Genomic DNA, 27,161 nt, shown 5'->3' with positions numbered 1-27,161 from the left:
TGAGACATGAGGTAATGGAAAATCACAGGCAGAACACAGGGGCACGGGTCACGTGGGACAACACAGGCACGAGGACAGACAGGAAACAGGGCCAGGCGTGACATAAGGTTTGTACCTCCAGACAGAAGGATCTGAAAACACAGTGCATTTCTTTGCCTCTGCTGTGTTAGGTAATGTGAGAATAACATTAAATTAACCTGTAAACATATTATTAATCTGCCAATCGTAGAGAGAACAGAACCAATCCAGGCACTGTCCATGTATCAGGTTCATTCTGAACCGGCTAAGCTTATGTAAACAAAAAGCAGTATTTTCAGAAAGCTTCAGTGACTTTCAGTGACCGAAAACGGTGTTTTCGTGTGGACAAAAGGCAAAACGGAAACAAAAACCTCTGTTTTTAAAAATGTCCGGATTCATGTGGCCTAAGACTATCCATAATCCATAAAGACTAAACTGTAAAACCAAGACAAAGGACACTACGAACAGAACAACAGTGAACAGGCATGGAGAAAACAAACTTACACACATGAAACCACAAAGCATACAAAAGACCAGACAAAGCACATTAAAACAACAGGGCTCTATCTACACTGGGAGACTAGAAACACCTGGGGGAGATAATGAGGGGGCGAAGTTATGAATTACCACAGAGGAGAACACTGACAACAACAAAACAGGGTCATGTGCTAAAGAACACATGAGGGAAGAAAACAAAACAGGCTGGGAAAAAGACAGAAAAGAAAAATACTGACAGAAAAGTAGGACAGAAACAGGAGGGACAATACATACAATGGCTAAGGTGTGACAAGTATGGTGTAGGGCTGTGTATTGGCAAGACGTTATGATATGATAGTGATATAGTATGTTTCACAATCCAGTGGTTGTGATTTTAATATATGGCAATTATTTTGTGAGACTGTTATCAAGAAAATATGTTGCAATTTAAGTTTAAATTAAATGAAATCAAACTTGTACCTGACGACAGAATGCAGCACAGCTATCCAGTAGGTGTTCTTAAAAACACAAAATGAAACCAATATTACTAATACTTACATGGGAAGTACTAATTAAAAACTGTTTGTGAAAATCATTACAGTATTGCAAAACAAAATATTACAATACTATGATATAACAATTGTTTATTACACCCCTAGTATGGTGCCCAATATGGAAAAGAGGCTCATAGCTGCAGTGTCTTCTTTTCCCATTATACATATGATACATCTTCACTCACAAACAAGGTCATTTTGAAGACATTTGAAGAAGCATTCATTGAAGTGGCTGATCTTGTTGGTTTCTCTAGTGAGTCTGGAGAGTAAGGATTCCATACAGATTCATATAATAGACCAGATTCAATAACAACAAGGGCTTTCAAAACTAACTATATTTCTTAAGATTTTAAGTATCTACTACACAATGATTTTCTTGTCAAAAGTGGAACCTTCTACCCACTCACACAACTATCACACACTCGGATACACTTATACACTTATAAGGGGCAAATCCATGGTGATGTAAGCTACTTATCTGCTGCGAGAATAAAATATCAAATACATGCTTCTTTATGACAGATAAGTTCAAATTAGAAGTTAAATATTCAAAAAACAACAAATACTGTACTTTTGTCAAACCTAAAGCTAAGAATTAGTTTTATTATTGAATGCTGTGATATCTTAAACAAGTGGTTACTATTTATTTCATTCTCTCCCACATTTGAAATAATTGTATTATAATTTTTACTTTAGCTTTATGTTAGCACTACCTTTCAAAGGCAAAGTCAAAAATGGACACAATGTAAAAGTTCAGTAATTAAATGTAGACTAAATGTAGTAAAAGGACAACTAGTTAACTACACAGATACATACTTTAAATGACATTTAAGTTCAGTTCATTAAAGCGCTGGAGTATATGCAAATAAAAAAGTAATTACAGTACAGTATACAAGATTTGCTTTCTGCTAGATTACTGGATTAGCTAAAATTATGAGCCTAAAATAAGAAATGAGCTATGAGCTAGAAATAAGTTCACCAATTTGGCAATATTTTGGATTCCAGATCAGTTAATGTGAAAAAACCCTGGATGTTTGTGGTGTTACTTGCAGTCTGTGCAAAATATATTTATGAACATAAATTATTGATTAAGCTGTCTCAGCTGGTAATAATATGGTAATTATTTTACTATCCAAACAAATGCAAGCTGTGGAAACTTCATAGTGTAGTTTCGTTTATCATAGTGGTTTGTATATATTTTCATTTAAAACCCTTTTTCTATAATGCAGGTGTGTCAGATTATGGCTGGTTTGGCTGCAGGTTTTCATTCAAATGGTCAGTCTTTAAACAACTGATGCAATGTGCTTCTGTTTGGCTGGAAAAAAAAAACAGTTTTTTTTGCAAACATCAATCCTATGTAAACACAGTTGGGCATCCCTGGCTTTATGCTTAAAAGTACTCTAAGACCATATGCTAGTTCACTTCTTTTATACTGTTATACCCTTTCAAATATATTTCTGTGGAAAACAATATTTCTGGGGGTGGGGAGTCTATGCAGAGATCAACTAAGAAGCACAAATCGACAAGTAGCACAACTTGGCTATACAGCTTTGGAAAAAAATAAGAGACCACTTATTGACCAAATTGAAAACCTCTGGAATACAATCAAGAGGAAGATGGATAACCACAAACCATCAAACCAAACTGAACTGCTTGCATTTTTGCACCAGGAGTGGCATAAAGATATCCAAAAACAGTGTGTAAGACTGGTGGAGGAGAACATGCCAAGATGCATGAAAACTGTGATTAAAAAAGAGGGTTATTCCACCAAATATTAAAAACTTTATGAATATGAACTTGTTTTCTTTATTTGAGGTTTGAAAGCTCTGCATCTTTTTTGTTATTTCAGCCATTTCTCATTTTCTGCAAATAAATGATCTAAATGACAATATTTTTATTTGGAATTTAGGACAAATGTTGTCAGTAGTTTATAGAATAAAACAACAATGTTCATTTTACTCAAACATATAAATATAAATAGCAAAACCAGAGAAACTGATTCAGAAGCTGAAGTGGTCTCTTATTTTTTTCCAAAGTTGTATAGGCTTAGATGTAAGTTAGAAAACACTACAGCACAGACTCAAATAATTTACAATTACAATGTAAAACCTCATATTTGAGTCTTGTGAACAGTCTTGGAAGGGATTTTGACTGTTCTGAGGAACATTAGCAGAATGGTTCATTCAGCTTTGCTTGTTTTCTTATTTAATTGAACACAATATGGTAGGTTTTCATTCAGTAAGCTCCACAGTGCTTTCACCCTGTGTCTTCTCTAAATTGGCATAGAGGTATGAGGGTATGAGGGTATGTGGTCGTACACTAGAGACACAGAAACAACATTTGACACAGTGCATAGCCTCTAGTTCTAGTACATCTACCAAACCTGCATTTTATATAGGAATATATGCGTCTTTGGAAAAAATTAGGAGACCACTTCAGTTTCTGATTTTTTAAGTTTTTCTGATTTTGCTATTTATAGGTATATGTTTGAGTAAAATGAACATTGTTGTTTTATTCTATAAACTACAGACAACATTTCTAGCAAATTCCAAAAAAAAATATTGTCATTTAGAGCATTTATTTGCAGAAAATGAGAAATAGCTGAAATAACAAAAAAGATGCAGAGCTTTCAAATAATACAAAGAAAACAAGTTCATAGTTATAACATTTTAAAAGTTCAGAAATATATATTTGGTGGAATAATGATGATTTTTAATCACAGTTTTCATGCATCTTGGCATGTTCTCCTCCACCAGTCTTACACACTGCTTTTGGATAACTTTATGTCACTCCTGGGGCAAATATTTAGGCAGTTCAGCTTGGTTTGATGGCTTGTGATCATCCATCTTCCTCTTGATTATATTCCAGAGGTTTTTAATTTGGTAAAATCAAGGAAAAACATCATCATTAAGTGGTCTCATGTTTTTTTTCCAGAGCTGTATACACAATGTATTTATCAAATGCCAGTTTATAGAATACCTTTTGTAAACCATAAAGCATAATAAGTTTGTAAGAAGTAATATAACTAAGTATTGTGTTATTTCTAAACATAATTTGCTTTTCACTGGGAGGCCCAGTGAGAATGTTTGTGCCAGAACTATTGTGCCAGAATGTGAAGGCTGACATGTTGAGAAAGTACAATATTGTTATTAATTTATTATTATGGGCTTTTATTATTGTCTCTTACGTCATGTAGAGGGACATATCTGAGCAGATTTTGTTTGCGCAGACATATGGCGTTCGTTTAGACCATTAATCTTCTTGTTATTACTGTATGTTGTTTGTTTACTATTTCTGCTATAATGCAGTTGTGTCTAATTGGAATAACTCTCCATATTTGAAGCCGTGTGTCTCTGCCAGCTCTGCTGCCCATGATTGATGTTGCTTTGGTGGCGGCGACATAGAAAAACAGCTGTAACGCCCAAGGAGTAGCTACCTTTCTGTTCATTTATCTCTTAGTGTGAACGAGTCTCCTGACTCAAATCAGTCTTGGAGTGAAAGAGTGCATTGATTCATCAGGCGGCGTTTACAATGCTGCGGCACGTTATAGGCCTCCGCGTGACAGGACAATCAGGGGAATGGAATCCCTAATGGAGGGAGAAGTCAGTCTGGTTGATGTGAGGGCTCGGTAATAACTCGGCAGCGTTGGGGCTCAGTGTGAGATTTGTTTATGGAGTTAGCTGTAATCATTCAGGTGTGATTGTTTGGTCATTGTATCAGTGTATCTCTGTGTTTGCAATGAGCCCAAATCAGACCCAATCGAATGACAGATGATGGCTTTATGAATTGATGGTTTGAATAAATGAATAAAGAAGTAAATGGATGGCTCATAGTGTCACTGAGTGAGTGAATTTCTGATTTTCTTTATTTTCTCATAGCAAAGACTGACTTTGTTAGCTTGTCTGCCATTACTGAAGAATGATGGGAGGAGGGACGACGGCCTCTAGTGCTGAAAATACCAGGCATTCGTTCAGTCTGCTGAACAGTGATTAAAGAGCAACACTTATTTCCCTCATTCCTTCAGGGTTCTGGAGGAATGACATGGTCGTGAGTGGGTCATTATTTTATTTAAGGACTGCCAGGACTATTTAAGCCACTGCTGCTTTAGGTCTGGGTTTCCCAACTCTCTTTTGTAGAGCCATATACTGCCCAAATGTGCATACTGCACATTTTAGTGTGCTTTAAACTGCCCAAATTAACACAGTAAAAGGTTATTAATGACCACAGATAGCGCCTAGACATTTAGGCTGCTTTCAGATGATAATGGAACTGCATTATTATTTTATCAGTTTTTTGCGTATTAATACATCATGGAAACATATCCACAGATAGAACCTGGACAGAACTGGGTGTACGACTGATTTATTGAAACATCAATAGAAAGAAGTGAGGTTTATCTGTGTAATACTTTTGCATTTACTGTTGTTGATGTGCAGTTGATTTGCATCTTGGATTCTTGGATCCAGTCCAGAAGGAGCGTTCCAGTTAAAATGTCCTACTTGGAACTCAGATTGAGTTCAGATATAACTTAGCATAACCATTTGGACAGTTGCACGCCTGGCATAGAGGGGAGAACATCACGTCAAAGGAAAAGACAAAATAAATGTATACAGTAAAAAAAAACAGGATCAGTACTGGAAAAACAAGACAATGTAAATGCTTTGTACGTTGGAAGAACCTCAAATAATACACGACAATGGACAAATGACAATTAATTGATATACTGTAAATCGTACAGAGAGCAGGTGAAAACAATTAGAAATCAGGTGACTGTGACCAAGGTAGTGACATCAGTCATCAGTGGTGGGTGTCATGTGATCAGTGTGAGAGGTGTTTTGGGAAATGTTAAGTACAGGCTATGTTGGAGACAGGTGTAGGCAGGACAGACTCCAAATTGGTTCTGTCGAGACAGTCTGAGAAAAAAGAGAATGTGAGGAATCAGAGGAAGAAAGAGAGAAGGAGACTCATCTGCTTGTTGTTTTGCTGTTGTATTCACTAGATTTAACTCATTTACTCATTAAACTACTGCAAGTGCTTTTATTGAAAACACAGGCATTTGTTATAATAAGATGAAGATCTGATAAGTAAGGAAGGAATAAGGATTCGAGTAATGACCCTGGACGAGTGTTCGAAACAAATTGGATTATCATTTCAGTTCAGGCCGGCAGTCATGAAGAATGTATCATAAATGTTTTAGAACAGCACTGGTAAGAGTTCATATGACTTTTTATTAGACTTTTGTGAGATTTGATTTAAAACCTTGTATTTGACTTGTATTTTTCGAACTACAACCGCTAGCATTTTGTGCCGTTTGCCTCTCAGCATCTCTTATGCAGTCTGAAGTATCTTCCAACATCTTGGAGCTGCTGTTAATTGGTCAGCCAAGGCTAAGCAAAGAAATCCTCTTTTATTTTCCCTATAGAAAAGTGCCTCAGTTTCACAGCAGCTTTCACATGGCTTTATGTGTGGTGTGTGTGTGTGTGTGTGTGTGTGTGTGTGTGTGTGAGGCTGACTTACTGAGCTTTTCATTCTCTTTAAAGTGCAGATGTACTGTAACGGGCAAAACTAAAAACGAGAGGCTCGCTAATTCTTCAGCCAGTTAGCCTTTTGACCTCAGATATAATGTAATCTTATATATAAGTATCTTACACTCCGAAGATGTACATTCTGACTAATGTTAAGGCACTGATAAACATATAACAGATCTTATATATAAAATATATAGAAAATAATTATTTTGGTCACCATGCTTCACTAGTTGAAACTGCCCTGAATGAGCTTATAAGCTAATGCCAACGGTGGAACTCACTTCTCTAGCAGTAGATAACAGATATGTATAAAGTAATAGAGACCTGAGTGACCTGACTAGAACCTGAAGTATTCTTTAGTGTTCTGAATTTTTACACATTGTGTAAATACTGTATATGTACACTAATGGACATAGTGGTCTAAAAGTGAGATGTGTTTAGGTACATTTCTGGAGTGTTGCTATCTTGCCAACGGAAAAAACAGGTGCACCACTGACTGATTAGAACCCTGATGACAGTCAACAGTCAGACGTTTATTGCTATCATGGTAACGCAGGTGCGCCACACATAAACCCCCCCGTTACACACTCACACACATGGACACGCTGCAGTGCACAAACCCAACTTTTATATCAACAATAAACAGAATACAAAATAAAATAACATTGCTGTTCCTGTAAATGACCTGCTAGCACACCTTTACAACATGAACCCTGTAAATATTTCATTACTAACTCTTCTATCTAATTGTTCTATCAATATTTAGTTCAGTGGTGTTACTTACCTCTAGCAGGTAATGGTTCAATTAGGATAATTAACTCATTTTTCATAAAAAATACGTTCAATCTTTTTTTAACGTTTCACTACTTTATTACTTTCGAAAGACCAACATATAAAGCACTATAGTTTTATATAACACTGGCACATAACATCAGTTTTGTCTTAGTTTTTGTTGTTTGCAAGGGGGTGGTTGCAAATGTGTGAGATGAACCATTTTCATATTATAAATAGATTACACTAATTACACTAATTTTTTTCATACTGAAAAAAAATCTTTTAACTATTTTTCCTAGATCTTTAAACTTCAAATTTTGTCAATTTGACCTGTAACATAATAGGAGGGTTAAAGCAGTGGAAACACGGGCAAGTTTTTAAAAGGTTTGCAGGAACCAGCACTGGCTCTGGCTCCGGCACCAGCACTTTGTTAGTGGAAAAGAGGAAAGTGTGAATTGACAAACTGTGTGTTGCATGTTAAATGTTTTATTGAAAAGTTGTGTTTTGTGATTGTGTGTTTCTGGCAGATATTGACGAGTGTGCGGAAGGGAAGCATTACTGCAGAGAGAACACGATGTGTGTGAATACACCCGGATCCTTCATGTGCATCTGCCATACTGGATACATCCGCATCGATGACTACTCCTGCACCGGTAAGAGAAAGACACAGCAAAGCTGCTGCACACAAGCTGGTGATTGTATAACCCAGTGAATGGCTGTTTATATAAACTAGTGCTTCAATGAGGTATTCTGCAGAGTGCCCACTGTGTCCTTCACCCAAAGAACAGGCAATTCCCTCTTCACCTCCAATGTTATTTGCTCATCCTAATGAATAGCAAGCCAATAGTGTACAGCATGGACTCGTGGACTAGTGTACCCAGTGATGGTGGTGGCAGATATAACCCTATATAACCCCAGACTAGATCTAATAGAAGTGACTCTATTGTCCTTGTTTGCCATTCTGTAATTAAAAAGCCATTCTCACAGTGCACCGTAGCTTAGCGTGAAGCGGGATGAGGCTCAGCAGCACGGTGGTTTGGGAGTGTGCACTTTCCTCTATTACAGGAAAACAGTGATTTAATTGAGCAGGAAAGCACTCTGAGTCTTTGCGCGTCTGCTAATCTTCGTGTAGAGTGGTTGGATGTGTCTGGCTGGTAACAAACAGTACAGTCAGGCTCGTGTCTATAGACATTATTTCCCATCGCCTGACCCAGATTTACATTGTTTACATATTTGATTTGGATTTTTTTTTACGATTTACTTTGATGCTCTACATTCTTAAATGATTTAGATCCAGTTAATGATTCCCATTGCTGGTCCTGGAGGACTCTTGTTCTGCATATTTAAGTTGTTTTCTGCTCTAACATACTACATTTAGCTCAGAAAGGGCTTGTTAATTAGCTAATAGAGTGAGTCAGGCACGTTGAGAGCAGTAACACTAACACTAAAATGTGCAGGGCAGTACGTTCAAAATGACCAGGGTTGGTACATTGATTACTTTGTTCGTTTTATTTCTTTCCTTGTCTGTGGTAATGTGTACAGATGGACCAAACATTATTTCATTTTGGGGCCAATACCAAAACATAGAACTTAAATCTAGCACACTGCAGAAAAGTGCTATAAAAACTTCATAATTTTGAGCTTTCTGACACTTGCTGCTTAATGTTTGGTTAGTGTTAAATGTGCCTTTCACCATTTGCTCAAGTCAGGTCAAGTAGTTTTACTGTTAATACTGCATATGTACAGGACATACAGAGATTTGAAATTACGGTACTCTCCTTCCCAAAGTTAAAACAAGGACAGCAAGATAAAAATATAATTATAAAATAATGAGAGACACTAAATTTACAATACAAAAAGGACAACAAGACAATAGTGCAATAGTGATTGGGGGAATAAAGAAGGAATAACAGTACAATTGTAAACAGACTCCGCATAAACATTAGTGCAATATAGTAGTGTAAAAGCTTAAGGCTGGTAAAGTGAACAAGTGCATACAGTTCTGTAAAAGTCACAGTTAAAGGGGGGGGGGTAAATTGGGTATTGGGTAGTGCAAGTATAAGCAGTTGTCGAGGTATGTGGTGTGTGAGTGCATGTCAGAAATGTACTTTCAAGGGGGATATCCAGTTAGTTGTGTTAAAAGCTTTTACTCTGCTTTCCTTAAGAGGCACATTATTTTTACACATATTCTACAAATATGTGAGTTTTTCAGGTAAGACTGATGGAGCGGAGCCTGCACACACAGTGCATACACAGTACAACAGTGTCTTTAATAAGCATCTTCAGCCATCCTCCACCTTCATTGCTGCATCCAACAATTAAACAAGAAACTCAAAACTCTCCAAGGAGTCTCACACAAAGCTTCTGTAATCTTTAACTCAGATTGGCTAATTTAAAAAATATCAGTGGATATTTTGTCGGTACATTCAGTAAGATCTTACATTCAGTAGGATAAATGAATATTCTTTCTCTAGTTGAGCAGCTTTGCTTCCACCTCAATTTGTGGAATTTTCTTTTTCACATACAGTATGCCATATTACAACCTTTAAGGAACTGAGAAAACATCCTCTTTCTGGAAGTGCTTTTCATAAGTGCTGACCTCCATGTGAACACGACTGCTGTATAAACATTAAGTGGATTGTAGACTGTATTGTATTTCTCATTGTGTGTGTTTCTTTTTTTACTGGACTGCAGATAACAATTTCCATCATTTAATTGTTGTGAGGATCAATATCAGAAAGCTGATGGATTAAATTCTGCTACGGCAGTTTCCCATAGCTCACTATTAAAAAGACTGAGAGGTTGGAGGGGCCGCACAGCGCTTTGCATCCCCCTATAAAAGTCAATTTGTGTGATTAAGTTACCCTTTCGCTGGATCCACCACCATGACTCTGTTGTAGGAGGTTCTCGCTACAGTCAAATGGCTGTCGTCCTTGTGCTGAGTTATGAAGACAGAGCTCTACTTGCACCATCATTGTCTTGGCACATATTTTAAGAGATAACTCCTCCTGGCAAGAGCATGCATACACACACACACACACACACACACACACTGTAAATGGCCTTCAGATGTCTGTAAAGGATATTAAAGATGTTATTGAAGGTGAGGAGAGAGGATTCTTCTTCCTTTTAGAGAAGAACACAAGGCAGTAGGGTTGTATAATGTGGACAGTGTGATAACGTGATGTGCTATAACACTGTTGAATGGTCAATGTAAAATTTACAAATTAAATTTTTGATTTTCTATTTTGGTGCTGAATATAAAAATATAAAATTATGTGTAAAATTTTAATAATAATTATTCGATTTTTCCATTTCATATAGTAAAGAAGAAACACAGGCAGAGAGGAAAAACAGAAATCAGAACTGGGGTACACAGAAAAAAAAAAACATAATACACAGAAGTCGAACAAAGGCAAAGATAAATGCATTATAATGCTGGATGAACCAAAACAATACACAGCACTGGAGCTGAGTTCTGAACAGTCTTATATACCTGGCTCACCAGGTGTTAGTACTCAGGTGAATTGCTTCCTGAAAGCATCACATGATTGTGAGAGTCAATAAATGGTGCGTTCTGGGTGGTGTTGTCCTGTTACTGGAAATTGCAGGTAGAGCTGAGTGTGGGGCATGACATGTTTTCGCATTTTGTAACAGAGATCTGATGGTAAAATGTAACCTATTTTTGTTACAAGAAACATTTTTTTACATTTTTACTGAAATTCAGATCATGACGGGCAGAAATGAAAAAGCAAAAAAAAATTGAAAAAAAAAAAATGAAAATAAATTATTTACTGTTTCAACTGGAAAAAATGAAATAATGAAGTTTTATGCCCATTTTTTTTTTTTTTTTTTTTTTTTCAAATTTTGAACCAAACAGTCAGAAAATGAAATTGAGAAACATTACACTGATCATGGATATCCTGATATTGATGTTAAACAACACAAAAGTGTTTGAAAAGTGTCAAAAGTGTATTGAGTGAGTTCTGCCTCACTCTGCCTCCAGCCTCTTTATGTCATGTGATCACAGTCTGCAGTGTTATAAGCTTTCTCTCTTGCTGCATGTAGGTAATGCACTTTAAGTTTGCTATTATTTACAATGTTATTGCAGCTCTGTCAATGTGTTTGTTGTGAAAACTCATATCACAATAATGATAAAACATGATTTGTCTTACAGCCCGACAAGTCAGTTTATTAAAGCAGTGCAGTGACTTTCAGCTTTTATTGTAGTTAATTCACTCAATCAGTTCATGGTACGTCTCTGTAATCAGCACCTTAATTCAGCGCTCTGATATTTTCAGTATTTTCTGCATGAGCTCAGACTCTGTCTAAATAACTATATAGATGGGTGTAAATTTTGTGCTCCCTATTCCAATCTCTGGATTCAATCTAGTGTTAATGTCTGTCCTGACGCATGCTGAGAATGATTAGAATATCCAGCCGAGTGGTTCTGTGTTTGAATTATTGTATCTGACAGACCTTCATTTTCTTATCTTGTCATTGTACAGTGAAGACGTGTAGGTGATATACAGAGGAGTATATGTAAGGTAACAGAAACTAAAGGAAGATCTTTAAATAATGGAGCAATACAGTTCCATCTCAGTCAAAGCACTGATCTCCTGTTGCTTGTTAGCACACAGACTACAAAGCTGCTTGTGCAGAAACAATGAGGCATGAGGTTGCACGCAGGGTAAGGTCTAGGCTGAAATGTGAGTGATTTTCCTGTGCTATCCTACCACTTGCTGTGTTGAAGAAAATGGAAATGAAGCGTTTTTTGTTCTTTAGCTCCATCTTGAGCATGAATCACATTTGCAACTTTCAGAACTGCTTCATATCCTTTCTTACTCAGTCGTACTGTAGACTGTGTGCAAGAAAGATTAAAACATCCCTTATTTTTTACCTGGGAATCTGCATTGCTAATAACTTGTTTAGCCTGCACTCTGAAAGTTTACTCAGTGTGCTCAAGAAAAGCCATGAACAAGTACATGCAAGCAGTTACAATTAGTGTTTGTTAAAATTGTGACTTAGATAATCTTTTTTTCAATGTTTTCTCCCCAATTTACACAGCCAACTACCAAACCCACTCATTAGGACTCCCCCTATCACTAGTGATGCCCCAACACACCAGGAGGGTAAAGACTAGCGCATGTCTCCTCCGATACATCTGAAGTCAGCCACTATCTCTTTCCAAACTGGTGCTGATGCAGCATTGCCGAGTAGCTTCACAGCACACTTGGAGGAAAGTGCAGCGACTCGGTTCTGATACATCAGCTCACAGACGCCTTGTGATGATCGATATCACCCTTTGGAGTGATGAGAGAAAAGAGCACTGTATACCCACCCAGAAAAAGCAAGGCTGCAAGTAGCTTATGGCAAGCTACATGAACAGGTTTCGAACCGGCAATCTCCTGTGACTGAGATAATTATCCGGCCACATTTTATTGTAATTCCAAAGATTTTACTTACCGTTTCTAGCCTATCCTTTGGATATTTACTTAGTGTGCTCTATAAAAGACTTAGGGCCCTATTTCAGTGATCTACAGGAGAGTGAGGATCCAAAGAATATGTTTAGCAAAGCTTGAAAAACGCAAAAGGCATGTAATAATTCTCATAATTAATAATGGCTGTGTTGTGGGCGTAACATGAAATCAATCAATCACTCAATCAATATGACATTTGCTATTACCTTTAAGAGCCTGGTCTGCTGTGACTTTGGAGGATTGGTATTTTAATGGCGCAGCACTTCTGCGTTGAGGAAACTGACCTGCACATTCACACTGTGAAGGTGTGGGCAAGTCAAATAATTGGAACCGAAATATTATTTTATTCTGTATGCTGTTTATTGCTGATTTAAAAGTTATGCTTGTGCACGGCTGCATGTCTATGCGTGTGTGTAACGAGCGAGGGTCTGCGCAGCTTGCCTATGTGGCCAAGATAGGAATGGATGTCTGACTGTTGACTGTTGTCAGGGTTTTAATCAGTCAGTGGCACACCTGTGTTTTCCCGTTGCCAAGATAGCAATACACACCAGAAATGTACCTGTACACACCTCGCTTTCAGACCACCACGGCCATCAGTGTAGATATATTCACAAGCACGTCACTATTGAAGTGATGCAGGCACGTGGAGTGAAGACCAATTTGCAAATGAGCATCATGACACGCCTTTTGCAGAGTGTAAGAAAGGGTTCTTAAACAGCGGAGCAGTGTTTTATTAGTCAAACTGTCCCATGTTAATAAATGTGACTTACATAATAATCAGACCACATTTTATTGGTAATCAATGCAGAAATTTAGGTAATTCCAATCCATGAAAAAAGAACTCACTTTTTTTCCTAGCTTAAACTGTGGATGCTTATTCGTTGTGCTCTATAAAAAAATTTTTCATTGGTTGATTATTAATTATAAATTATTAGTTATTAGTTATTATAGAGTTCATTTCCTTTTTCTAGCCTGTGGATGCACTGTCAGTGTTCACTAAATGTGCTCAAACGAAGACAGTACAACTGTTTGTGTGTTATTAGTTTAGCTAGTTGTGTGTTTAATACTGAATTAGATAATGATCAGTCCACATTTGTTAAGTAATAAAACAGAAAACCAGGTACTTCCAAATCGTTTTTTTTTTTTACTGTTTAGATCAGAGACTGTAAAAAAAAGATGGACGCCGTGTCTCCGTTCCCATTCATTCAATGAAAATGAAGCCAAAATCTTCCGCCATGTTGGCAATCCTAAAACCCGAGTCTGCGCAGTAGAGACCAGAGGAGGGAGAAAGACTGTGGAGAGACCGCCTACTCATTTAAATAACCCCGCCCCTGAGAGCTGCCTCGTGGTCACAGGCTGCAGAGCATAGCTGACGGTCTGTTATTGGTCCCGCCCATAACCAGCCCTTTTACAATAACCACACCTTTTTTGAATAGAGCTGAATAACGTTTTAAAAAACAAATTATGTGGGGATGTACAAAATTTAACAATATAAGAAGAGGTTACACTAGCTGTTGCATTTAAATAAAGGAGGTAGAATTACAGTATATTAGAAAAAAATGTGATTGATCTATGGGGATGGGTGGGGTTACACAGCTTTCTGAAACCGAACAGCAGGGGGCGCCCGACCTGTGGTGGCTTCTCTTTAGAGAGACGATGCTCTGTCCAACTATATACAGTCTATGGTTTAGATTCAGTAGCTGTACAGTATCTGCTCTTTGAGTAAAGATGGTCAAGTCTATAAAAAAATCAGCTCAGGATGGGCTTTTTTAAACTATATATACACTTTCGTTTTCTCAGCCAGCAGTAAAACTCCTCTCAGTGTCCATTGTTTCATTGAAGCCTTGGCAGCAGACGGACGTGCCGCTGCGCCAATGCTGCTCCCCTATCGTCCTCTATCCCTGCACATTATTTCTGTCCCACGCTTTGAATGCCACTTCATAAAGGGAAAAGCGCTCTCACAGTTAGCTCTGTCTGCCAACAGGACGACTGAATCAAAGGGCCTGCTAAGTTGAGCTGAAACATTCCACAACAGTCCAACTTTTAATTAGATGGATCTCTGGCTCCATTTGAGGAGAAACAGTCTGGATTAGTCCTGTGCGTTTTTGCTTTGAACACAGGAAAATGATTTGCTCTGCCTCAGAAAGACACACACTGCCTGTGTGCACTCACAGAAACACACACACACGCAAACACACACACTTGTTTAAGTGCAAAATGTTTGTATTTGCCATTTTATTGTCTGTGTATTGACTGTAACTCAGCCACAGGTGTTGTAATTAATGGCTGGTGAGCATCAGCTTGAATGTTAACCCACAGAGAGGTTTTCTAGTCCCTAATTGCCTGCAGTCACACACACACACACACACACACACACAGAGAGTATGTTCAGTCTGCACTATATTAATCCACCTCCACTTTGCAACACTCCTCATAGCACTCTGATAAAACACTATTTCCTCACACTCCTCCCTGAAGACCCAGGCAATTAATGGCAGATTGCAGACCACAGCAGTTTGTGTTCTGGCCTCGGAGACACTGATGATATAAATACATCTATTTGTGTTGAGATAAAACGTCACCCCACACAGGTAACTAGTGGATTTAAGAGTGCTTAAAACCCTATTCGGATGGGATTAGTTTTATCTAGAGAGATGCAGTAAAGCGTTTTTACTACAGAACTTCAGGAAATATGCAAAAATCGGTACGAAAGATGTTTTCAAAACATGAAAACATGTTTTCTTTATATATGACTGAGATGGGAGCGGCTACTCGATTTACTTACTGCCTTCCCCTAAAAAAAAAAACATAGTTATAACCTTTATAATCTTTAATGGGGATAATGAACTGTGTATAGTTATAGGTTACAGGAGTGGTTCTTAAACTTTTTAGACCATTACTAAGGACCAAAATTCCAAGTACCACCTACAAGTCATCTTACAGGAACACGTGTTCCACAAACATGCTTTTACACAGTAATCTAGACGTGTAATTCACACGTATACATGTAATATCTTTTTGCCAATTGTTCTTCACCTCTTGTGTGGAGCTTGTTTGCTTTTGCAGTCTGTAAGGAAATAGTTTTTGATTGTTGTTTCTGGTTAATACAGTATTTCTACTGGACATCTCAGAGGATTTATACAGAGGAAAACAACAAGAGCACCAAACAGTGAACTACAGTGTTTACTACCTTATTTAGCTACTAACTGTAATCCAGAAAGTGTAGTGAAATGTTGGTGACTGCTGGTTGATATAGCATAGCTTTTGGTGTTCCACAGGGTTTTACTGTAGGGACAATGAAACTGATGTTAATAATTATAAAACTGTAGCTCTGAAAGTGAAGGACTTGCATACAGGTTCTAATGGATACATCTCTAAACACAGACAAAATGTTATCAAAATTACAGGTGAAAACTTTATAGATTTCTGTCCTTGTACCACCTTGGGATGCTTTGAGTACCACCAGTGGTACCCATACCACAGTTTAAGAAAAACTGAGCTACACTATACAGTGACTTTCTATAAGCTTTGAGAATTGTGGCGCCTCTGAGGAGTCCTTTACTTTTTTTCTGAATTAGTCATTTAACACTTGAGGTTTACCACCTGTAGTATCTGAGCCATTCACTGCAAAACTAAACTCTGTGCACCTCTGTGATATAGGAAAGCTGTATAACTATTTTTAGACTGTTTAAATAAATATTTTTTACACAATTTTATTGGTACACGATTAGTTTGCGCTACGGTGATTTTTTTACAGCTCGTTTTAAATCTATACTGATGCAGGAGTGCACAGTCCAGTAAAAATGGCCATGGCGCATTCAGACAAAACTGAAATCAGTAAGGATGTCCTGTAATAATTGCTTTACCCTACCGCCCCAGGTAAAACTAATCCTAATCCCACCAGGGCTTAAGAGTGGTGAGGGAAGGAATCTCTTATCTGTGTCTGGCTATTATAGAGGTCAGATAAGCAGCACATCTGGAATCCAGCATGAAGTGCAAGCATGTTCTCAAGGTCGTGGCCAATCTGACATAATTTTCTAATACTCTGGGTGTATTCTGAAATAAAGGACCTCGGTCCTAACCATGACCTTACTTAAAAAAAAAACAAAAAAACTCTTGTGACAGTGTGAAAAAGTATTTGCCCCTTTCAGATTTCGTTTGTTTTTGCTTTTTGATTATCAAACTGCTGATATTTTTCTGATTATCAAACAGACTTTAATATCAGACAAATATAACCTGAGTAAATATAAAAAAAACTTTTAAAATAATAAAAAAAAATCCAAAAAACTAACCAATCTGACCCTGAGTGAAAAAGTGTTTGCCCCTAAACCTAATAACGTGTTATACAACCCTTGGTAGCAACAACTGCAATCAAGCAGCAAAGCAGCAACAGTTCAGTATGTTTAACGTTCAGTATGATGTTTTGTTTTCTAAAATTATTGCTAGTTTTATGGCAGATGTCCAAAAGGTTCCACTTTTGTCACGTCAGTCCAAAAAATATTTACCCTGTGGATCAAATGTGAGATGGACCGTTGTGTCCTTTTTGGTCAAGAGTGATTTTTGCCTCGGAACTCTCCCATGGAGAAATCTTTTACCCAGTCTCTTTCTTATGACTGAATCATTAACACCGATCTTAACTGAGGCGAGTGAGACCTGCAGTTCTTTAAATGTTGCTCTGGGTTCTTTTTTGACCTCCTGATTAAGTTGTCCATGAATTTTTGGAATAATTTTAGTCGGCTGGCCACTCTTGGGAAGGTTCACCACTGTTTCCATGTTTAGAAAATGACTTTGTAACCACTTCCAGACTGATAGAGGATCAATTACTTTGTTTTCTCATCTTTTTTCATTCTTCAGATTGCGGCATAATGTGTTGCTTTTTAAGATCTTTTAGCTGTTTCATGTTGTCAGACAGGTTCTATTTAAGTAATTTCTTGATTCTGCAGGTCTGGTAGTCATCAGGCCTGGTTGTGGTTAGTGAAATTTAGTTTAGCTTTCCAAAAAGTGTGATTAATCACAGTTAATTCATGGTGGCAAACACTTTATTACAAAGGGCTAGGATAGCTTGGATAGTTTTTTTTTTTCCTATAATAAATAAATGCAATTATCATTATAATTATAATTTTTTATAATTACTCAGGTTATATTTGTTTGATATTAACAATTTTTTTTTGATAATATGAAAAATGTAAGTATGACAAATGTGCAAAAACAAAAGAAATCTGTAAGGAGGCAAATACTTTTTTTCAAGCCACTGTATATTAAAGTATTATTTATATTATTAGAATATTGTTGTAGAATATTATTTTTGAATGATTAATTGAACAGTACTCATTGGGATGCTCATAGCTTGGGATATGCTTTTATAACCTAACCCTGCTTTAATCTTCTCCACAACATCTGACCTGTCTGGTGATTTCTTTGGTCTTCGTGATGCTGTTTGTTCACTAGTGTTCTCTAACAAACCACTGAGACCTTTACAGAACAGCTGTATTTATACTGAGACTGAATTACACACAGCTGGACTGTATTAATTAAGTGACTTCTGAAGGTAATTGATTGCAGTGGATTTTATTTAGGGGTTTCAGGGTAACGTTGCACGGCACACTGTTCAGATTTTTATTTCATTAAAATGTAGAAAACCATTTAATTCCACCTCACAGTTAGGTTAAGCTTCTTTGTATTAGTCTATCCCTTAAAATCTCAATAAAATATGTGTAAATATGTGGTTATATACTTTTTATAAGCCGCTGTATGTTAAATTGTCACAAACAGAAAAAGAAAACGTGGTGTTTTGTACGAATTTAAAGGCGACGTGTTTTGAAGCATTGATGGAAGGTGTCTATATTGCAGGCTAGGTTTAACTTGGCTTTATATAAGGTGCCATTAGCTGAGGTATAATCAGAGCCTGTCACTTACTTTAGTGTTGGGTCAATGAATGTTCAACAGCCTGTTCTGATTGGCCTGTTCTGATCACAGCTCTTATATCATCAGTCCTCCATTCTCCCCTTCAACATGAAGGTCAAGATTTCACTTTCCCCTCGCAGAGGTGAGGCAGGGCCTCAAGTGCTTCAACACTAATAAAGATTAGCCTATAATCCCTTCCTCCACCCCCCCCCCCTTCCCCCCTCGCTTTCTATCTCTCTCCTTTTTTCACTCTCTCTTGATCTGTGTGTGTGTGTGTGTTGTGTGAGTTTGTGTGTGTGTGTATTTGTGGGTTTTTTGTCCAGAGGTGTGTAAGAAAGCTTTAATCTGATGATAACAGAGCTGCCTGAGTCTTTTCAGATTTGTGCTGCTGTTGGGTGGGTGGGTGTATAGGGGGTGTATATGTGTATCAGCCACCTCACATACCCACAGGGGCTCATGGGGGACACAGGATTAGAGCGGGTCCAATTCAAAGAGTCCGTTAGCAACAGTGCACAGTGCGGTAAGACGCCCCTGTCTCCCCACCGCCTCGCCCTGCTGCTGTCTGTCTGTCTGTCTGTCTGTCTGTGTGTGAGCTTCACTCGCAGCCTTCAGGGCTTCAAAAAGAACAGTGCATCACTGGATCTGTGGTCAAGACCTATAAATGTAGTTCTGTGAATGCAACACCTGTCAGTAACGGAGAAACGAACACTGCTCTGGTTCCTGCTCTGCAGCGGCTTGCTGTCAGTCTCACTCCTGATTGCTGCTCAGAGTGGTTCCACTCCTTGTTCCAGTCAAAGGTGTCTTATTCACCTTTTTATTCAATTGGAGATGCACCAATATAAATATTATTAGCCAAAAAGCCCATCTGAATGAAACATTGTTTCACAGGTTTTCATACATTTTGCCACATTTTTTCATTAAATAGTCTAAATGTACCTTTGTCCTGCTCCATAAGAATTAAACAGTTACAAAACTACAATTTATAATATTTATTGAATGTTTAATATTTTAAATATCCCATACAGGCAAACCAACAAGGCACGGTACATATCGTATATCAGCAGTGCTATGTTAGTCACAAATTTGCCTCAGCAGTGCAATTTGTGTTATAGCAGTGCTAAGCAGTGTTATTCGTATCATGAATTGCTAACACTTTACAATAACACATTAATTAACAGTTCTTATGACCGACTGACTCAGCTAACTATTAATTGACACTAGTTAAGACATTATTAATCAATACGACATTTTTAAATGAATGTCTTTTACATTCTAAATAATAAAAATGTATTAATGTTCAATAATGTCTTAGCTAGTATCAATTAATAATACATGTAATTTGTGACCCTTACTGTTAAGTGTTACCCATGTATTTGTTTTATTTTGTGCTACTGAAGTCACATTTACACACTGAAAGACAGCCAGTCCTAGAGTTAAGAAACTGGATAAGCTTTGTTTTGTATAATTTGTGTCATCATTTGTGAGTGGAGTGTAAAAATGAACTTAAGTCTGCCGTTTGCCAAATGCTCTCCCAGCCAGCTCTCTCTCTCTCACTCCCTACATTCTATACAGCATCACTCGGATACGCTGATATGAACACCACAAGGGACAAGCAGAGGAGAGGGGAAATGCTTTAAAAAATTGTAACATTAGAGAAGACACTGCATTTTGAATCAGTTAGTCACCAAAAAAAAAAAAAAAAGTGTTTTTCCCGTCATTTTTGCCTGACAATTATTATATAATAATAGATTTGGTTGACATGTAGTGCATTCCTAAAATCATGAAGAAACATGTATAGAAGTTCTTTCAATGTAGCATTTATAGCTTCATATTCAGCTCGATTGGTTGAAGTGGGTTTAGAGGTGTGCCTTATCACATTTGTGGAATTGCTTGCCTTCTTGATGTGTTTTTTAATGTGTGACACCATCAGTTGTGTTGTGCAGAGGTAGGGTTGGTTTATAGTTCTCTACAGTGAGTAGTCCTGTTTGACTTCCGGAAAACTTGTGTCCTCAAGTGGAGTCACGAAATCCATCAGCTGTTCAAAATAGACTATGTGAATCAGGCCTTTTTATTGGAATTTCTACAAAGACATCACAACTGAGGAACAGCACAAAGAAGAAAAGACTTGCTTGGGCCAAGAAACCCAAGAAATGTTTTTTTGCACCTGCTATGTCTTTGTGGGATGCAGAAAAAGTGAGTGGAAATTCTACATGTGCTGTTCCCATCAATAAGCACTGAGAATGAGGTGTGATGGTGTGTGGCTTCTTTGCTTTCCTGTTGGTGATTTATTGATTGATGATTAATCAGCAAGGAGACCACAGCATTCTCCAGCCTTGCCTTTTAATCTGGTTTGCAGTTATTGGGACTATCGTTTTTTAATAGGACAGTAACTCTAAACACCTTACGTAGGGGCTGTTTTACCAAAAAGCGGGGTGATGGAGTGCTGCATCAGATAATCTGGTTTCCAAAACCACCCAACCTGAACCTGAATCAGGAAAATGCTAAGAGTTTTTCAGTCAAAGCCAAAAGTGTCAACTTTGAAGATACTAATTGAAAAAAATATACTCTTGTTTGTTTACCACTCAGTTTTTACACACTATGATGAGAAACAGGAAAACTACATTACATTATTGTGCAATTATAGAGCTACTGGTACAAAGTTTTCCAATATGCTTAGCAGATTTGAAAAAATGGATACTGGTTGTAGAAACAATGAGGTGTTGAGACATAGGTGTCACGTTTTCATCTGTTCTGTCCCTGTTTATTTACTCTCTGCATGTGCCTACCTGTTTTGTAGCTCCGCCCCTTGTTCCCAGGTGTTTCCTGTTTCCCATCTTTGTCCGTTTCCTGTTCCCTGTGTTTTCTTTGTTCCAGTTTCTTGTTTGTTTATTCATATATGTTAATAAATTTTACTTGCACTTGCGTCCGCCTCCACGTGCTCTCCCTGTTCCCGCACCTGACAATAGGGCCCTATTTTAGCAATTTATAGATGAGCCATCTCCAAAAAAACTGCCGGGCACAGTTTGATTTAAGGCATATCAGTGTGTATCTTAATTAATCATGATTGTGTTTTGGCTATAATTTGAAATGAAAACAATTAAATAAACCAATCAGAACCAAGCCAGGTGCGCTCTGACTTTGGCAGATTGGTATTTTAATATTTTAATGGTGCCGTGCTTCTGTACTTCTCAGCTTGTTTCTGTTGTGAAGGTATGTATGCAGCTCATTTACAGAATTATCAAGGTTTTTTTATTCTGTTTATTGTTGATGTAAAAGTTGGGTTTGTGCACTGCTGTCTGTCCTTGTGTGAGTGTGTAACGAGAGGGGGGGTAAAACAAATTGAGCAAGCACAGCACACCTGTGTAGCCAAGATAGTAATGAACATCTGACTGTGGACTGTTGTCTGGGTTGTATTCTGGCAGTGGCGCACCAGGGTTTTCCGTTGCCAAGATTAGATAGCAATACATCAGAAATGTACCTGAACCCACCTTACCTCTCAGGCCACCACATCCATCAGCTTAGATATATTCACAAGCACTGTTGCATTGCAACACACCTTGCACATGGTGTGAAATAGGATCTATAATATACAGCTCTGGTAAAACCTAGGAGAACCTTTCAGTTTCTGAATCAGTTTCTTTTAATGATTTTGCTATGTATATATTTGAGTAAAATGAACATTGTTGTTTTATTCTAAAAACTACGTAAATCAATTCTCCCAAATTCTAAATGAAAATGTTGTCATTTAGAGCATTTATTTGCAGAAAATGAGAAATGGTCAAATTAACAAAAAAGATGCAGAGCTTTCAGACCTTAAATAATGCAAAGAAAACAATTTCATATTCATAAAGTTTTAAGAGTCCAGAAATCAATATTTGGTGGAATAACCCTGGTTTTTAATCACAGTTTTCATGCATCTTGGCATGTTCTCCTCCACCAGTCTTACACACTGCTTTTGGATAACTTTATTCCACTCAGTTCAGTAGTTCAGCTTGGTTTGATGGCTTGTGATCATCCAGCTTCCTCTTGATTATATTCCAGGTTTTCAATTTGGTCAAATCAAAGAAACTCATAATTTTTAAGTGATCTCACATTTTTTTCCACAGCTGTATATAGCATATATGAGATTTTTTTATAATAAAATCAGTGGTTTGTGTCAGGAGGGATTGAAGTTGTCAGAATCTTCTTTCTCTTTTAGATTTACCAGTCCATGCCTCCTTCTGTTGCTGCTTTGTTTCTGCGTTTTGAGAACACGGCCTTTATGGATTGATAAGAAAGAAAGGCAAATGCATAAACGCAACATCTGCTGCTTCTCAGGGCACTGGTGTGTTCGGGGATAGTATCTGATATGCATGCGATGCACCACAAGCTGACTTTTGTATTTTTCTTTTCACAATGGGGGTGAAAGAGCTTGTTTTCTGGTTTTCTTTCCATGCCATAAATAAATGCGCTTCATTAGCATCCAGCTTTTGGGTTTGATACGCAGCTCTCACGGAGCAGCAGCAGCAGCCCTCTGCCTCTTCGCAGATGTTCCAACAGCAGTAAAAACCAGGAGAGGAGGAGAGCGGAGAGAGCCGGCATCCCCCCGGTGACTGCCTGTACATAATTGATTGTTTATCTGTCAGGAGCATGAACGACAGCAGAGAGAGAGGTAGAGTCAGACGCAGAGGGAGAAGAGACGGAGAGAAAGAGAGAGAGAGAGAGAGCAGAGTGAGTGAGATTTGAATGGCAGGAGCAGAGAGAGTGTCCGTGTCTCTGCAGCCCTGTTGATACGCGTGCAGTGGCACACAGCGGGCAGATCCAGCTGCCAGCAGGCCACGGTGACCTTGGGTTAATCTCCTCGCCCCCTCGGTTTGACACTTCATTTCTGCCTCTTTCTGACTCTCTCTGATAGGATTCCTACGCCTAATTCAATGCTGCATGGAGACGGGATTTGTGCGCGTGTGTTTGTGTCCGCACGCTCGTACGCTTGGATGACCTTCAGCATGGTCCGATGTGTTACACTCCCCCAAGCAAAGCATTAAAATGTCACTCTGACTTTGGATGAGTGAAAGGCATGTCAGGAGACATGAGAGGTTTGAGGCGAGCAGCAGACATGGATGTCCTCCTGTTGATTACAGAAATATGCTTCACTTCAGCTTAGCATTCTGTTCTTATCCAAAGTTCAGTCTCTTGGCATTTTTTCACTCTTCAATATCCAAGACCTGAGCTTCATTCTAAGCCTAATATTCTGGCATATTAAATCAAATACACTTGTTAAAGAAAAGCCCAAAATCAGAAAAGGCAATTCAAAAATAAACAGTTTTACTTTCTTCTACTTCTTTCATACTTATTTGATTGTAGACATTATGACCCCCCAAAAAATTTAGATTTTGCGTAGACAAAAAATATAATTATAGGCCTGCAACTCATAAAAAAATGGAATGGGCGGTTTAAGACTAGTAATTCTGTTAAAAAACTTAATAATATGATTTCAATCAAGCAACAGGTCAACAGGTAAATTTAATCATGATATATTCACAAAGTCTTAGGGCTCTACCTTACACCCTGCGCAAGGTGCGTCGCAATACTCATTGCTATCTTATGCCCTTTGACCTGTGTAGTTTAAATAGCAACGGTTCTTGTGAATATATCGAAGCTTATGTGCATGTTGGTCTCAAAATAAGGTGTTCATGTAAATTTCTGCCGTATTGCTATCTTAGCAACGGAAAACACAGATGCGCCACTAACTGAAAAAAACCTAGACAGACGTCAACTGTCAGGCACATATACCTCTGCACACACGAACATGGAGCAGTGCACAAACCCATAGCTTGTGCCTGTTGGCAGCTATTTAAACTTTTACGTCATTAATAAACAAAATTCACAAGCAGGTCAGTTTCCTCTTCTGAGGAAGCATTGGATAAGATCAGGTAGGTAAAATAGCAATGCTCCAAAGTCAGAGCGCTGCTGTTTTTTAAAGTTAATGGCAGGTTAAATGCTGATTAGTTTATTGCACGTTGCACCTAAAACACATCAATGATTAATTAAGAGAATTTGTACATGCCTTTTGCTCGTTTCGAGCCATGCAATGTGTACTTTTCCCATCGTTACGATTGCAAAGACACACGGATATTGAAATGTTTAAAAACAATGTTTCTCAAAGAAACATTAGATATTATTAAATGATTCAAGAAATATTTGAGTAATTTCAGTGTGTTAATGCCACTTAAACCATTGCTGACCATGTTTATCATGTCGAGAGGTATCTGAGATGGTCCATCACACAGTGGAAATGTGTATTGTAGTCAGAAAAATCTTTTTTTTTTTTTTTGGAAGAAATGGACACTGTTAGCTCCAGACCAAGAGGTTTTAATAAAATGGATAGAGTGGATTAGATGTAAAGCAAGTGGATGTAAATTGGGTCAGGCAGTTAAACAAAGAAACAAACCACAAGATAAAAACACAATTGAAGGAATAACACTCTATATAGGATAAGGTTTGCAAAACTTTGCACAAGGTTGGATTTTCTATTCAGGCATTTACAGAAAGAGATGTAATTAAAAACAGGCGAGTGTGATCAGTACTCAGGTTAGGAGGAATGAAAAAACTGTTCAGGATTAGCAACGTTGGATGAACCCAGTCTGTGTCGTTGCTAATGTGCATTATAGGAAGTGCACTTGGGAGGATGCAGCAGAGGCAGGGGGAGAAGCCGGAAGCATGACACCTGATTATACAATGCTGTTATATGTGTTCTCTTGATTTCCAATGCTGTTTATGAGAATCGGCAAACTAAAGTATGGACCCTTGAAGATAAGGTTAAAGTTCAGGAAACACACCATCACAATCTAGCGGTCAGAGTTCCTCTTCATATTTGGCGTGTGGGTGAAGTGGGGAGAAGTAAAACTCTCTTCCTCATAGTTTCAGTCAGAGAGAGCACTCATACAGGATTGAGTCATACTCTGATTCTCTGTAAGTCAGTGAGTCACCACCTTTCTCAGCTCTCTCTCTCTCTCTCTCTCCGTCTCTAACTGTCTGTATGTTTCTCTCAGATTGTCTAAGTCTCTCTCTGTCTGTCCTACCTCTCTCTGTTTGTCTATTCTAAAATAAAGCAGACACTTGCTGTGAGCTCACCAAGGAGTCATCCAGGCTTTCCATTTGAAGAACAGTGGAGCAGACTTGTTAATGGAGGAATGTGTCATGCTGTCTGATAGATGGAACCGGATGAGACAGTGGACCTTCAGCTTAGATAGGCTTGACTACAGTTTGTGTTCCTTCTGAGTTTGGACTTCTTCTGCAATATTTAAATAGTTGTGCCGCCTAGAATACATCTACGCTGTTGTTTTGTATGTTAACACATTTATGCCGGGTTCACACTCGCCGAGCCATTGCTGTTTGATCGCCGATGAGCATGCTAAATATCTGATCCAGTCTGTGAGTGGGAGTTAAGAGCAGTACCTACATACAGTCAATGGGATCACACTAAAAGAGAGACTTTTCCATATTATATCAGGAACCTACTGTCAATCTCTAGAAGAGCTCGCATTTGAGTCCTCTGGCTCTTAAAGGGAGTAGCAAGTTAAACGCTTAGGGATTAGTTTATTGCACATTATACCCGAAACATACCCGTATAAATGAGTACATGCCTTTTGCTTGTTTAGAGCCACACAAGGCATACTTTTCCCATCGTTACGATAGCAAAGACACACTGATGTGCCCCAAATCAAACTGCACGGCGCACGGATGGCGGCTCTTTTATAGGGGTGGACGATATGGCCCTAAAATAATATCACGATATTTAATGGTATTATCGCAATAACGATACTCTTGACGATATGACAAAAAAATAAATAATACACTACTGCAACAAAACAAAACTTACATTTTATTATTGTATATGATATGATATGGCACACCCCTAACTGAGATATAAAAATACAAGAATTTTAGCAGATTTCTAACAGACGTCAATGATCCAGAATGTCAAGATACTAATAATGTACTCCAAATATCTCCATATATCCAGGATTAAATAAAATAAATGATACTGGACAGATATAATCTGTCTCTAGTAGATATTTAATTGTAAATGAGAAATGTGTGAATTTTTCTTTTGCTTAAACAGCAAAAAAGTAGGACCCTGATGTGATAATTAGGGGTGTTTCTCAATGAAGGATTAGATATCATTAAATGATTTAAGAAATTAGGGGTCATTTTAGTGTGTAAATGCCACTTAAACTTTGCTGACCATGTTTATCATGTCCAAAAGCAGCAATCTCTAGATAAGCTTGCGATAGAGTCCTAAAATGGAGCTAAAAACTTTGAATAAAAAAAGTAATGAACTTCATTTTTCTGAGTTTTTTTTTATTTGTCAAAGTATAATAATGTATTTTACTAAAACAGCAACAATAGCCTACCTGTATATTCTCATTTTTCTACATGTCTGT

General features: G+C 37.9%; 1 protein-coding gene across 2 annotated transcripts in view; it reads left to right on the top strand.

Annotated features, from left to right (window-relative positions):
• Positions 1 to 27,161, top strand: part of nell2a (neural EGFL like 2a) — a 141,286-nt gene that overhangs the window by 70,878 nt on the left and 43,247 nt on the right. For both annotated transcript variants that reach the window (XM_022672327.2, XM_022672326.2), the window contains exon 13: positions 7,879 to 8,004. In XM_022672327.2, the coding sequence (XP_022528048.1) occupies positions 7,879 to 8,004 (126 nt within the window). The remainder of the gene's footprint in view (positions 1 to 7,878; positions 8,005 to 27,161) is intronic.

Source organism: Astyanax mexicanus, chromosome 2 (assembly GCF_023375975.1).
Source record: "Astyanax mexicanus isolate ESR-SI-001 chromosome 2, AstMex3_surface, whole genome shotgun sequence".
NCBI classification, from domain to species: Eukaryota; Metazoa; Chordata; class Actinopteri; order Characiformes; family Acestrorhamphidae; genus Astyanax; species Astyanax mexicanus.
Note: the sequence above shows the minus strand (reverse complement) of the source record. Positions and strands in the feature narration are given on the sequence as shown.